This window comes from Podarcis gaigeae, assembly GCF_964106915.1.
Source record: "Podarcis gaigeae genome assembly, chromosome: 1".
Taxonomy (NCBI): Eukaryota; Metazoa; Chordata; class Lepidosauria; order Squamata; family Lacertidae; genus Podarcis; species Podarcis gaigeae.
In genome coordinates this window covers 47132466-47147099 of record NC_139678.1, presented here as the reverse complement: position 1 = coordinate 47147099, position 14634 = coordinate 47132466, and the positions used below count along the sequence as shown (strand labels likewise).

The window sequence follows — 14634 nt, the reverse complement described above, 5'->3', positions numbered from 1 at the left end:
TCGATGGGAGGGAAAACCTTGTCCATTCTTACTGTAGGGCACAGAGTTTATCAGTGTTCAAGTGTCATACCTTAAGGCCAGTTAAAAGCTCCATAAACATCCACTCTGGCTGACTAGAGATGCAAGGCTGGTCCCTCCACAAGGCCATAACCATTTTCATGCGACAACACTTTCCAAACAAAACGGGAGCCAACAATGAGAAAGCACACAAAACATGACTTACGGAGGGTTTTTATTTACAGTGACTCTTTAAAAGACGGAGAAATACATCCATTTATGGGTGGGTGAATGATGAATTTTTTAACCTTAGGCAGCTGCTGAGACTCCTTTGTGTGTCCTTCTTCTCAGCAGAAAGGGAAAGCTGTGGTAGCAGCCGCCACTGCTGCTGCCTGGGGGATAAATAAATGGGAGCCTGGTACATGATATGATATGTGTAGAGAGGGCATCATCAGATTAACAGCAGATTCTTCAAAGGGCATCAAGAGACAGGTTAGTCTGAGATGCTGTAAAGTGTACTTCTATGATTTACAGAGAGATGGGAGGCAACTTGTGGGGGCCGGCATGGATATGGTACTATCAAGGTATAAAGGCATAAAGCAGCTCCAGGGCTCTTTCACATCTTCAGTGCTTGCAAATACAAGATTTCTGAAGAGGAAAAAGCAGAGGGAAGAAAGGCATTCGGGTATATTAACAGATAGTCAAAAACAGTATGTAAGGCAAATGGGGAAACATGGGTGCTTGATCAGAATCACAGCTACTGAATTTCAGCAAATCAGTCAGTAAGTTCACCCCAGGCTATCGAAGCCCCTTGGACCCAACAGGATGGAAGAGTCTATCAGATCTCTGCCTGGCCACTTGTGAAATGGTTGTGCAGGACACCTTGCAAATGGGATGCTTCTGTAGGACATCTTGCAGATGCTGGGGCAATGCCTGCTGGAACTTCAGAAAAGTCAAGAGGTTCCCAGGAGCTGCTTTAGAGGATAGAGCTTCTGTGTTTTGCTTCTGCTGCTAGTATTTAATAGTACCTAGTGCACCTGGAAACACGCAAATTTAGTAGACCATTAATTATGCAGCACTATATTATGGTTCATAAAGGTAAAGGGACCCCTGACCATTAGGTCCAGGCATGGCCGACTCTGGGGTTGCAGCGCTCATCTCGCTTTACTGGCCGAGGGAGCCGGCGTACAGTTTCCGGGTCATGTGGCCAGCATGACTAAGCCGTTTCTGGCGAACCAGAGCAGCGCACGGAAACACCGTTTACCTTCCCGCCGGAGCGGTACCTATTTATCTACTTGCACTCCGATGTGCTTTCGAACTGCTAGGTTGGCAGGAGCAGGGACCGAGCAATGGGAGCTCACCCCGTCGCAGGGATTCAAACCGCCAACCTTCTGATCAGCGAGTCCTAGGCTCTGTGGTTTAACCCACAGCGCCACCTGCATCCCATATTATAGTTCATAATAATGAGTAATTATAGTTCTTAATATATAGCACATGAACAAGTGTCTGCACTACACCCTCCTCCATTACAGCCATGAGGATAAGGTAGGAAGCATCAGCTTTCTTTTTCAATGAACTAAAACTTACCACTATGTTGTAGTTGGGAACTGTGGTTAGTTTTAACAACGATTTGCTGAAACAAGCCAACTTCAAGCCATCGTTTACGATCCTGGCACATTTGGATAAACCATGTTAAAGCTAACTATAGTTCTTTGTTCTGGCGTAATGACAAGCTGCAGTTGGGTGAAAGTGGAAGCAAATGCTTTTGCCATCATAAAATTATATAATTTTAGAATTGGAAGGGACCTTGGAGATCATCTAATGGCAATTCTTCATTCAGTGCAGAAGTCTGTAATTTTAAGCCAGCCTTCCAAACAGATGGCCATCTCACCTCTCCTTAAAAACCTGGAATGAAGGCAGCCCACTCACCCCATTACATGATTCAAGCGCTTTTTCAGTTAGGAGGTTTATCCTCATGTTAGCCAAAATCTGTTTTCTTGCAATTGCCACCCATTGGTTCTGGTCCAACAGAGATCAAGTTTGCTCCATCTTCTACCTGACAGGCTATGAACACGTCTTAATCAGTCCTTCTTTGCGCTAACTGATTTCAGTTCTTTCAACCACCTTTCATAGGACTTACCACTTACAAATGTGAAGGAAAGAGAACGTGAGGATTTGTGTAGTGCTCAACAACAGTTTATCATGTCTGAATGAGATGCACCAGAGTGCATATTCTGCATGTCTAGGACCAGCCAGTACTGTGGCCCAATGATTAAGGGATCTGGTCTTTGAATCGACCAAAACCTGTTATATTCTCCAAGGAATTCCTCAATCAGCTCCAGAGTCATGGAATTTCATATGTCCCTTCCTTGGGGATGGGGGAAACCAACACAGCTTGTAAAAATTGGGCAAATTTGAGTACATGGTATGATTCATTCTACTTCTACTATGGTTAGGGAATATCAAAGAACTCTGCATGGCTGGAAGTCTGTCCCTTAATCTTCTGCAAATCTTGCTCACCCCCTCCATCCCCAACATGCTTTCTGCAGAATTTCAAAGATGGTTTTTGTTTTTTGGCAGTCTTAAAAAGTAGAAACTTGCTTTTGAAAAAAGCAATCTGAAATCTCTGGGCAGAAAAATAGACTGCTGGGAATGGACTTGGAAAGCTGCTTTTTTACTACATTATTTCCCCTTTCCTTTGAAATATGCAATGACTTTCCTCAAGCTATTTTTTATTTCCTAAGCTGTATGTTATATCACTGTCCTTTGTTCAAGAAAAGATGGGCAACTAAGTCACTAAATCACTATATAGAAGGGAAACAATTTCTCTTAGATTTGACTGGCCTTGAATTACTGTTTCTTCATTTAAAGAAGCAAGTACATATTAGGGGCTTCCAGGCTGTTGCTATTTTAGGCTGGGTTTCAATCCCATATTGGCAAATTCAGGTTGTGCAACTGAAGCTGATTTGGTGGTCTTGCACAACAAGCCCACTCCCCATCTGACTTTTTGCAATAAAGGTGGAAAAATGTAGAAGAAAGTGTGGGATAATCCTTCCTGCATGTAATGTTACCATTGTGTAATATCCTCCCAAACTTTGTACAAAACAAATCAGGATGAATGCTCAATAAACAGGTCATTTGGAAGCAACCCTAGTTTCCTTAGTGCATACAGCACAGGCCATTGTGTAAGACAATCACAGCCTACAGTTGGCTGGACACAACAATTGGGGGAGTTGTAATGGCAATCCTGCATTTCTGGGGACTTTGTATAATATTGTTTTAAACTGATGACCTTAAATTAATTCGGAGAAATGTGCATAGCCAGGATTTTTCTTAGGGGGGGTCAGGCTTTTGTTAGGGGGCAAACTTTTTTTGGGGGGGGGGCAGAAGAATTGCATTGATTTGTATTGATTGGGAGGCAGTTGCCCCCCCCCCCCCCCGTGGCTATGCCCATGTTGGGAGGATTTAATTTTCCTTCTTTCAGAAGACAATTACTATTTTTTCACAAAGACTATTTTTTTCTTATTAACTAAGGCCAAGGTACTGTGATTTGTATTTCAACTGAGCCCAGGATTTGCTGATGGCTCTCTAGCCAGGAGGGACGCCAGTGGCGCTGTGGGTTAAACCACAGAGCCTAGGGCTTACCGATCAGAAGGTTGGCAGTTCAAATCCCAGTGATGGGGTGAGCTCCTGTTGCTCGGTCCCAGCTCCTGCCAACCTAGCAGTTCGAAAGCATGTCAAAGTGCAAGTAGATAAATAGGTACCACTCCGGCGGGAAGGAAAACGGCGTTTCCGTGTGCTGCTCTGGTTCACCAGAAGTGGCTTAGTCATGTTGGCCACATGACCCGGAAGCTGTACGCCGGCTCCCTCGGCCAATAAAGCGAGATGAGCGCCACAACCCCAGAGTCAGCCACGACTGGACCTAATGGTCAGGGGTCCCTTTACCTTTACCTCTAGCCAGGAAAGAAAAAAATGTTGAATAAAAGCATCAGGTGGCTCATGCAAGGCATCTTGATTCATACTAATAGTCATCTTTGAAAAAGATGCAAGTTTCCAGTGTTCCGGGACACAGCATGTGCATCCTCCCATATGGCCTCCAGCCATTTCCCGACTACTATATGTTCTTCCTGCCTATGAGCCAATAGCACATTTCGTTGAGGAAAAAATGTACAGGGATAAGCTTATGCATTCTACAAAAACTCAAAATATTGCCTAGTTTGTCTAATCCAGGGATATGGGATGGAAATTTTTCCAAAACCTGTTTTCCCCCAGTGCTTTATTTTTCCAGTAATCCTCACACCCCCTGGCCACTGTTAGTTCATTAGTAACAATGAATAGATGTCAACTTCAAATGGAATATTAGGTAAGCTTGGGAATTTCAACCATTTAGCTTTGTTTACTAAATGCAAGTTAAATAAACATGCTAATTACATAACTCTCTAGGTTGGGCACGTCCAACAGGTAGATCATGATCTACCCGTAGATCACTGGACGTCTTTGGTAGATCACAGGTAGATTACTGGCTCCCCTCAACAACTTTGGGTCCCCTAAAAAAAAAATCAACAACTTTGACCCAAACCCATAAAAACGGGCTTTCCTCCCTAAAAAAAGCTCAACTTTGACCTGAACCCCCCAAAAGGGGGTAGATCACTGCCAATTTTTAACTGTGAGTAGATCACAGTCTCTTGGGAATTGGCCACCCCTGCTCTAGGGCATCAGAAATTTTCCTGATGCAGGTTACCTTTTTAATATTTCCTGGGAAATCTGTATCACTAATCTTAACATTTCTGGTTTCAGACTGTGGTTTTCTAAATTTCCTTTTTCAAGGCACTCCAAAAATGTCTGGGCCAGGGCTCCTCTTGGAAAAAAGAAATTCATTACATGCATAATCTACATTAACTTATTAAATTTAGTTTACAAATGCTCTTTCGCTTTGACTCTTTAAAAATCATGCTGAAATGTTCATTGTGTGTGTGGGGGGGGGACGTATACACACGCATACATTACTCCAAAAAGGTCACCACATGCACAAGTCTGACTCAGTATGAAAAGGGCAACAATATTCTTCAGCATTATTTATTACATTTGTGCCTTGCTGGTTCATCGTAGGGCTGTTTCCATATGGTTTCAGACGGAAATCACCTCAGGGCCAGACTCCCGCAGCTTTAGCAACAGTTTCCTCCCAGCATTCTCTGAATCTGGATTTTAAAAAACAGTTGTACTGATTCCCTGAAAGGAAAGATCGCACAGAACATATGCTCCCTAGTCAGCCCATTCCAGGACAATTACCGTATTTTTCGCTCTATAGGACGCAACCAACCATAGGACGTACCTTGTTTTAGAGGGGGAGAACAAGAAAAAAAATATCTCCCCCTCTCTGCTCAGCGCCCCTTCAGTGAAGCAGCAGGAGAAATGGAGCCCCTTCCATTTCTCCTCCCGCTTGGCTGAAGGGGGCTGCGCAGCTCTCCCGCTCTGCTGAAGCCAGGAGAGTCTTGCTCTCCCGGCTTCAGCAAAAGGAACCCGAAGCCTTTGGAGCGCAGTGCAAGTTCCCACTGCGCTCCAAAGGCTTCAGCCTGCTATCCCTGAAGCCTGGAGAGCGAGAGGGGTTGGTGCGCCGACCCCTCTTGCTCTCCAGGCTTCAGAGAAAGCAACGCGTAGCCTCCGGAGTGCGGAGGGAGCGCTCCCTCTGCGCTTCAGAGGCTTCGCGTTGCTATCACTGAAGCCAAGGAGCCTGCATTCACTCCATAGGACGCACACACATTTCCCCTTAATTTTTGGAGGGGGAAAAGTGCGTCCTATGGAGCGAAAAATACGGTAGCTTGTTCACAGCCCCTGATGAGCAGATAAAGCTCCTTTGACAAATACCTCTTAAGAAGGAACATAGGAGTCTGCTGAATCAGCCCTGGGCACCCATTCTTACAGTGGCAAACCAGATGCTTGTGGGAAGAGCTCAGGCAGCACCCAAGTTCAGTAACACTCTCCCAGCTTGTGATTCCAAGCAACTTGGCATTCAGGGACACACTGCTTCTGTCAATGGAAGTACAACGCAGGCATTGTGGTTTGTAGGTTGACAGGGAAAGAGCTCATCCTGTACGAGAAAGAACTTGGCAAGTAACACGAGGGGGATAGCAAGAGAGACCCCTTTTATTCTCCCGTGTCCCACATAACAGATGCTGAATTATACTCTCTCGGTTTATATTCCCCAGTCTCTCGGTTTATATTCCTCTCGGTTTATATCCCCCTCTCAGCTGACTTCAGGAAAACGTGGAGCTGAATTAATATGGAACAGGCACAGGGGAACCTGAGCTTTCAGAAAATAGCCCAGCGTAATAATAATAAAAAATGGGACTGGGTGACATTTTTGTTTTGCTGGCATACTTTCTTACTTAAAATATATGTTAGGATATATGGTTTCTGTTGTTTATTTGTTTCTGTAGTGTCTTCTGCTCTTACCTGAGTGAGCATGGCAACATTTTATTAACAAAGGCTTCATTTCTCCATAAGGTTAATTAGTAATTAAAAGCATGATCTATTGTACCATAGTCAAAGGATTTGCTCCTTTTTGATCGATCTTTGAAGCAAAGAAAGGGGCCTGAAATTATTAGACATCTGCGGGCTGTGAAGTTATTTCTGCATCTGTGAAGGCTTCAAAAATTTTAAACCAAGCATTTTCACACACACACCCCCGGTTGAGTGTCATGATTTCAGATATTTAGTGTGAAAAATATTTGTAGCTAAATTGTGCATCTTATATTAAACAGAGCTTATAATTGCACTAAGGAACGTGGGTGGCGCTGTGGTCCAAACCACAGAGCCTAGGGCTTGCTGATCAGAAGGTCGGCCATTTAAATTCTCGCGACGGGGTGAGCTCCCATTCTTCGGTCCCAGCTCCTGCCCACCTAGCAGTTCGAAAGCACGTCAAGTGCAAGTAGATAAATAGGTGCCGCTCCAGGCGGGAAGGTAAATGGCGTTTCCGTGCGCTGCTGTGGTTCGCCAGAAGTGGCTTAGTCATGCTGGCCACATGACCCAGAAGCTGTTTGTGGACAAACGCCAGCTCCCTCGGCCTATAGAGAGAGATGAGCGCGCAACCCCAGAGTCATCTGCGACTGGAACTAATGGTTAGGGGTACCTTTACCTTTACTTGTAATTGCACTAGGAATTTAAAATCTACAAATTTGGGGCAGAATTTATATTTGTGTGTGTGTCATGATAACACCATACCCTTGAAAAAAGCCTTTTATATTTGCCAAATTAGGCCAGTATTAGTCCTCCAGATGTTGTTGGGCCACAGGTTCGTTACACCTGCTTTAGTAGGGTGGATTGGATGCCAAAGAATGGCAGAAGGAAGACAAGAGATCTTCCACAATGCAGGTCTGAACAGTATCAAAATGTGTTGCTCAGAAACTCAAGATCCCTGTGGATTTCCTCTCAGACTTATGCTAGGAGATATCTCAAGGGTAATGACAAAGAAATCCCCAGAGATTGTAAGTACTGTGCTTCCACAGAGACACACTGACGGAGGCCGTCCTTTAAAAAAAAAAAAAGTGGGGGAGAGTGTCCTTAAAGGGAATACTTTTCTATTAAGTCACTCAAGATTTTCTTCTCCTGCAAAGATGGTTTGGGTTTGGGTTTTTTTTAACTCCCTAGGCTCACAGTAATTATGTGTTATGCTCTGCTAAGCCAGAGTTCTCAAAGGCCCAAGGCGAAGCAGCCAACAAGGTTTTAAACCTTTAAATTTCAGATTGCATTTGTAATTAAAACATTCTTCCTAGCAAATGCTTCATGCATAGGATGAAATTTACTCAAATTGGTATGTAAGCTTCCAAGCAATAATCCATATGAATCTCTAATGAAACACTGGAGGAAACACCCCCTCTGTGCCTGAAGACGTGTACCATATAACATAAAATTCTCTCTGATCGCATAATAAAACAATGCCAAGAATCACAGCTTCTAATCTAAGGCAATTCAGGGAAGATTCCCCAGTTTATTCCAGTGTGCAGCCCAAGTCCAATGCTAGGTGCCTCTAGACTTTCAGGATTTTGCAGGAGGGATTCACACGCATACTGTAAATTTAAATGAGGGTTTCTGTGCTTAAAATAGATCATGTTGCTCTGTTGCCCTAGCAGAGGGGTCGGCAAGGTTTACCTCGCCTGAGCCAGTTCACTCCAGTGGAGATCCCGCATCTGTGTCTGTGCAGACATGATTTTTGGCATCTGCGCATGTGCAGACGCGATTTCTGGTGCCGTGGAAGCGAGTCCCAGTGCTGTGCTGCGCCGGTTTAGCACAGTGCATGGGGACTCACTGAGCGGGCAGCTTGGTTTGGGGGCAGCTTGTGGGCCGGTTAAACAGCCCCCGTGGGCTGCTTGTGGCCCATGGGCCTTAGGTTGCCTACCCCTGCCCTAGCACAACAAATCCGCTTTTAAAAAACAGCAATATTTTTTGCAGTTTGGAAAATGATGGGTAAAACGTATTGGCCCCAATGGCTCAGTTGTTTAATGGGATTTGCTTCAAGTAAGCTGTTGGCTTAGTCTCACAAATGCATCACTCATGAGGACCATCCTGCACAACCCAGGACTGATTAGGGGTTATAAATACCAGAAAGTGAGACACTTGGGGCAACAGGCAAAGTTACTATTTCAACTCAGGCCTCCATCACACTCGTACGACGACACACTGGAGTTACTTCTCTGTTGCAGCTGCAAGGCGTGTGTGACACTGCAATCATATGGACAGGATGTGATCCTCCTGCCAAAAGGAAGAGTGCCAATTGTCTGGGGGCAAGGCAAACAATTGGTCCTGCTGTTCTGGCATTTACCCAAATTGGAAATGTATGGACTATCAAGCTGGGCGGGGGGGGGGGAGGGGGTATGACTCCCACAGTTGTGTGTATGCAAACAGATCCCCACACATCTGGGGACAGTTTATAGAAAGGTGATGGTAAGATGCAAAGGTCTGCTGTCAACCTACAGAACTCTGAACACAAGTTGGATATTTGTGGCCCAGCCAGAAAATGGTATTTGGATTCTGGGACAGCTGCTTCTCCTCTGGCTGAGGTGAAACCAAAAACCTGCTTCCAAAATTGTGGGCCAAGGAACATTTTCATGGTGGACATCCCTCTTTTCACTGAACATACGAATGTTCACTGGCAGCTTTATTTTTTGTTCGTTTGCCACCTTGATTTGTATTCATGTCAGGAAAGATATAAATATCTTTAAAATAAATATATTCCAAATATTAATGCAGAAAGAATCACACAAGACAACGGAATAAAACAACCGGGCTTGGCCTCCCTAAATCTCAACAGACAGAGGGGGCATGATGAGAAAATGCTCTTACAAAGTGCCACACTTCAATGTGTATGTGTGTACTGGGTCGCACATCGCATATAAAGACTCTTAGATTTTGCACAGGGAAAAGCTGCCAGCAGCAAGACCACTGCAAAATAAAATATGTAGCAGGCAGAATGAGCCATTCATGAGGCACAACTGAGGCTAATGGAACAACAATAAGTCCTCTGGGAAGTGCTAGACTATAGCATCTCGTAACAGCAAATGGAACTCTCTGTGTAAGAAAAGGTTATCTATGGATCACTGCGAGTTCTTAAGGGATGGTCTTGTCAAGTTCTCCCTGCCCCTCACAGACAGACAGCGAGGAAGCTTGAAACAGGCTTAAGAATCATAGGGTCGTTTAGTTGCAATGCCCTGCAACACAGGAATCTCAACTAAAACATCCATGACCGCAATCCAAATTCCAATAGCCTTTCTAGGCCAATGCTCAGCAGTTACAGCACATGCTTTGCATGCACGCCCCTGAAATAAAGCTTGGAAGAAGCATTCTACTGCAGCAAATAGAATCCATTGTGGAGTATGCCTGTGACAATTTCTCTGGTTTGGAAATGTGCCCACCCCCACCCCCCCAGTTGGCAACCCCTGCATTAAAAGACCTCAAGTACCAAGGCTGAAAAAGACCTGACGGAGATGCCAGGATTGTCAGCTCTGAGCATTTTCTGTTCAGAATAGACAATACCAGGCTAGATGGACCAAAGTCCTGCTGGCCCAAAGGGCATGAACTTAGAAACAAAAGCAACAATTCCAATGATTTGTTGAAGGAAGAAACATGCCCTGAGCAGCACTGAAGCCTTTTGTTGTCCTGCCCGCCCACCTCAAAAACTGTGCCACAGCTTGGATGTATTTAGTTATATTATTGCTATATTATTATTCATAATAAATTTATTGCCCACCCTCACTAAGTGCACGTTCAACAATTTAAAATTAAAAACTGTTAAAATAGAACAGGAACATGGTGGGTCTGGAAAACACGCATCTCAGGTGTCAAAGGCCACACAAAGTGGGGAATCTTCAACATTTGCCAAAACTGTATCGTGAAGAAGCCCATTGAACCTCTGTGGGGTAATATGGTGCTGGCTGCAAGAAATCACCATTTAGATGGCCCAGGGCTGGATTTAGGGGCAGGCATCCCAAGCTACTGACTGGGTGCTACCCTTGGGAGGGGGTTGGACTCGATGGCCCTTGTGGTCTCTTCCAACTCTATGATTCTATGTGTCATGGGCTATCCTCTCAACTATCCACTCAAGAGCTGAACAAATTGCCCGAACAGTGAAACTTCATTATATAGCTGGTAATCCTGGCCTCTGTGACCAGTGTTATGTTTGTGTTCTTTATCATTATTCTTGGGGGAAATTACAATAAATTATAAAAACCATGTTAGTCGCTGGGATCAGATCTGTGTTCAAAATTGTAATGCCTTATATGATGGGGATAAATTGTGTATGCAAGTCATGTATTGAAGTTGTGAAGTGTATTGGAAATGCAATCAAAAATAAAATTTGAAGGTTGGTCCTGAAGGGACTCCTTGCTTGGATCACTGTAAGATCTAGCGCCTGGACCTGACTGGACCTATTAATAAGGCGAGAACCTGGACTGAGTAGCTAAATAGCAATCCACCTTCTGGTGTGAGGATTCTGTCCTTAAATCCACCGAAGAAGCAAAAATAAACTCTTGATGTTCTTAGTGGGAAATGGTCTATCCATTCAAGTAATGTGTGTAGTAGAGGAATCATCAATGTGGTGCTTGCAGACAAACATGAGCTTGCAGAGACATTCCCTGGTACCTATAGGATCCCTCCTATGCTTAAAAGAAGCATTCCTTTGTACCTAACAGAACAGGTTGCAGTGTGAATATGGTGCCGACAGTTTCTTGGGTTTGCAAAGATGCCCATGGGTCCAAAAAGGTTGGCAGCCCCTGGGTAAAATATTGCTAATCATTGGGAAACACAGTACTTCACAGTGTTTATTTACAAGGCTTCTGCTAAGACATTCTGTCAGATCAAAACGGTTCTTTTCATGCTAGGGTTAGCTACTGCTTCACCCGTCTGCCAGAAAGAAACAGTTCAAGGTCACACCAAGCGAAGGCAGTGAGGCTGGCCTCCAGCCAAGGCTTTGCTGGTGCTACCGCTTCTGCTCTTGTGAAGACTTGGAATCTTCCCATGGACGGGGCCCTCTGATGTTCTTCCAGTCGTCAAAGTTGGCATCTTTCAATTTCTGTAGGCATAAACAACAACAACAACAAAATAAACTAGAAGGAAAACATTCTAAACACCCTCAGGTTCTCTTTATAAATTAAAGTGTCTCCTTTGGAACACATAACGACTAAGATTTGTAGAGGAAACCATTAAGGAAGCATCCCAAGATCAACACAAATGAAGCCACAATTCAGTGTCAGCACCACTATTTCTCTAGCTAAAGAAAAACAGGGACTGGAGAAGCAAGATAAGTACCTGACTCTTTGCAGCACCCCTGGAGCATCTCTTACATTTTGCTGTATCTTGCTTTTGACTTCACCCGTTCTCAACTTCTGAAGCAGGTGGAATTTGTGTGGGAAATAAGAAGCAGTACTGCTCCTCTTGTTCCTGGAAGCCGTTTCCCCTCTGAAGTGGCTCTCAACAGCTAAGCTACCTGTTCAGTTACCTACAAAACTGGTGGGTTTGGAGGAGCAAGAGCATACATGTGAATGCACACAAGGGGAAGTCAATGAGGCCCAGCCGTCACATGATGTTTATTTCTTTTACTGTGGCTTTGAAACCACCAGCACCACCACCGCTTCCCAACTCAAACCTAAAGACTCCCATCCCTGCTGGAGAAGAAAATAAGGGGGCTGCTGGGTATTTTTTGTCAGCTGTAGTGCTGAGAATGCAAGGCTCACTGTAATTTTAGTCACTGCCTTATCACGTAGCACAACATACCAAGGATAGCACAGCCACCAACGTTGTTTTCTAAATGTTTTACCCACAACCTAACTATGTGAGGTTGCCCTAACTTCTTTATTCTTGCCCACTAACAATCACGGAGTTCAGATGTAGTCAAAATGGATTAGAAAACGTATTTTATCCAGCTTCGTTTTGTTATGGAGAAAAGGCAAACTAGTGATACCTACCGAAAATATATTTAGGAAGATGTTCCAAGCCCTGTTGAGCTCAAGTTAGGGGGCTTCTGATAGGCATCTGTTTGGCTACTATGAGATTAGATTGACCTTTGACCTGGTCCAGCAGGCTTGTTTATGTTTGTAACCCAGGAGTGGATAAAGAAAGAAGGCAGGCCAAAGGAGAAAAAGAGATGCTTGTACAAAATAGGGTTGCCATACGTCTGTAAATTCCCAGACTTTTTGAAATATGGCAACCCTAGTACAAAATGGCTCCAGCTACTCCAAGTAGGCAGTAATTCCCTGACCGGCTGGCAGGAGCAGTGAAAAGAGTATTCGTTCCTCTGGGGTGGATCAATCAAATAAATTCTTTAATTTACCATATCTTATATGGAAATATTTTTTCTAGCCAAGAAATAAGCAAGCTATTGTACAACTTGCCCAGTAATTACAGCAATAGTAATAATGGTGTGGGATGCAGGAAGATGTAAATGTGTGGGGGGGGGAGAGAGAGAGACCTTTTTCACCTTCAGGGTCTCATTCCCTTTAAGGCAGCCTACTGGCACCCACAGGGCAGTGATGGGTGGGAACAAATGAATGTAAACATTATCTTTGTACAGTGAGCTAGTTTCTACACACAGAGAGGCACCCTCTACCCTTCATCCAGGCCAGCAAGATGAAGGATCAGATTCCAAAGACACATTCTAGCCTGGCCAAAGCACACAAGGAGGGTGCGAAGCAAGCCTGGTGAGGGGGTGTGGCTTAGAAGAGGGCTGTGACCTGTGGAGAGTCCCCAAGGGATAGATAGACTGGGAGGGCAGCCTTGATCTCCCAGACCTCAGGTTCCTCATCTGTGATCTCCAAAGTAGTGGGACCCAAACTACTGACAAGCATTCTCAGGTACTGCAGTAAGGTGAAACATTTTTTAAAAAATGCATGGTTTGGAGTGTTTAAAACCATGGGACTAACAGAGCAAGACATGGCTCTTCGTTTTGCATTCATGGTTGTAAGCTGAAATATACTGGGAGTCGAGAGTGGATTTCATGCTCTTTATTCAGCTCAGAGTGGTGAGGAGGAATGGAAGTTCCCCCAGAATGTCTGCTTTATATACATTATTTACACAATGGGCCCCACGTGATTGGCTAATTCCGGGATTCACCTGTAGGCCAATCAGGTTGCGGATTCACTTCCACCTGGAGCTGGATTGGGTGGCTCCTGTGGACCAATCAGACTGCTGCATTCTGAATCCTATTGTTCTAGGACCAATCAGACTGCTGCCTTTTGGATCCTATTCAACTCAGTATATAACATAAGCCATCGGATATTTCAACAGAGCCACATAAAAAAGAGCCTAGATGAACACAACTGTGGGTTTTAAATGCAGCAAATAAAATCTAAAGGAAATATGAACAGGGGCCAACATACTCCACCTCCCCTTCAATCAATAAGATGTCTTTTATAGCCAATTTATTCTGCTTAAGAAGGGCCCCCATGATTCCTTTTAAGTGAGAACCTCAAACCACCTTCTGTCTGGTTAAGGCATTTTATACTCCCTGAGCCAAAAGGTTTTGTTGCTCTATTACCAACTCAATTTTTCATCTTGCTGGTTTGGGGGGTTTTTTTGTTGTTGTTGTTTTTTTTTTTTTTTTGAGAGAAAGAGACTAAAGAGTTGCTATTTCTTGCTGGGCCAGTGACTGAAAGTTTAATATCTTGTGAATGTGAACTGTTTCTCTCCAACTAACAACCTCCTATGGGGAGGCAAATTCCTTACAGGTCAGGGCTCCTACTAGTGATGCAGACATTCAACTGGTGCAATTTTTTCTGTATGTCAACTGTGCATGAATTGTGCAGAAGCTTTACAGGAGCATAGTCTGCTATAGTCCATTATTTGGCCACTGTGTTAAATACTGTTCTACTGGGAAAGGTAGCATTGAACATCAAATGGCTTCTGGCATTCCACAGAAGATCCTAAACAGAATCTTATTAAGAAATTTCATCAAGATGTAAGACAGGGCAGCAAAAGTGAACAGCTGACAATTCAAGAGCCCTCTGGTAAAACATTCCATGATAAGAATAAAAAGTTCATCTATTATATATTTTGGAAAGCGGTTTGTCTCTTTGCCTGTTCTCTATGCATTTGGACACCTCTTAAGATATTGTAACCAAATTTGCAAGATGGTTCCAAAAATCAAAGAGC

General features: G+C 44.0%; 1 protein-coding gene and 1 long non-coding RNA gene across 6 annotated transcripts in view; both read right to left on the bottom strand.

The window, feature by feature from the left end:
- Window positions 1-215: 215 nt before the first annotated feature.
- LOC310848813 lies at window positions 216-6200 on the bottom strand. 2 transcript variants are annotated; one of them, XR_014566626.1, is made up of 3 exons: window positions 5863-6200; window positions 5081-5195; window positions 216-1034 (listed from the first exon to the last, which is right to left on the bottom strand). It is a non-coding gene; the product is annotated as an uncharacterized lncRNA (long non-coding RNA). The 2 variants fall into 2 exon arrangements; XR_014566627.1 differs by lacking the exon at window positions 5863-6200 and having other exon boundaries at window positions 5081-5286.
- A 3884-nt stretch (window positions 6201-10084) lies between these two features.
- The window catches only part of COX16 (cytochrome c oxidase assembly factor COX16), a 45427-nt gene continuing 40877 nt past the window's right edge, over window positions 10085-14634 (bottom strand). For 2 of the 4 annotated variants that reach the window (XM_083748223.1, XM_083748222.1), the window contains exon 4: window positions 10085-11560. In XM_083748223.1, the coding sequence (XP_083604349.1) occupies window positions 11468-11560 (93 nt within the window). In that variant the 3' untranslated portion in view covers window positions 10085-11467. Of the gene's footprint in view, window positions 11561-12968; window positions 13341-14634 lie in introns of those variants that run through there. The other 2 variants (XM_083748224.1, XM_083748221.1) reach the window with 2 other exon arrangements.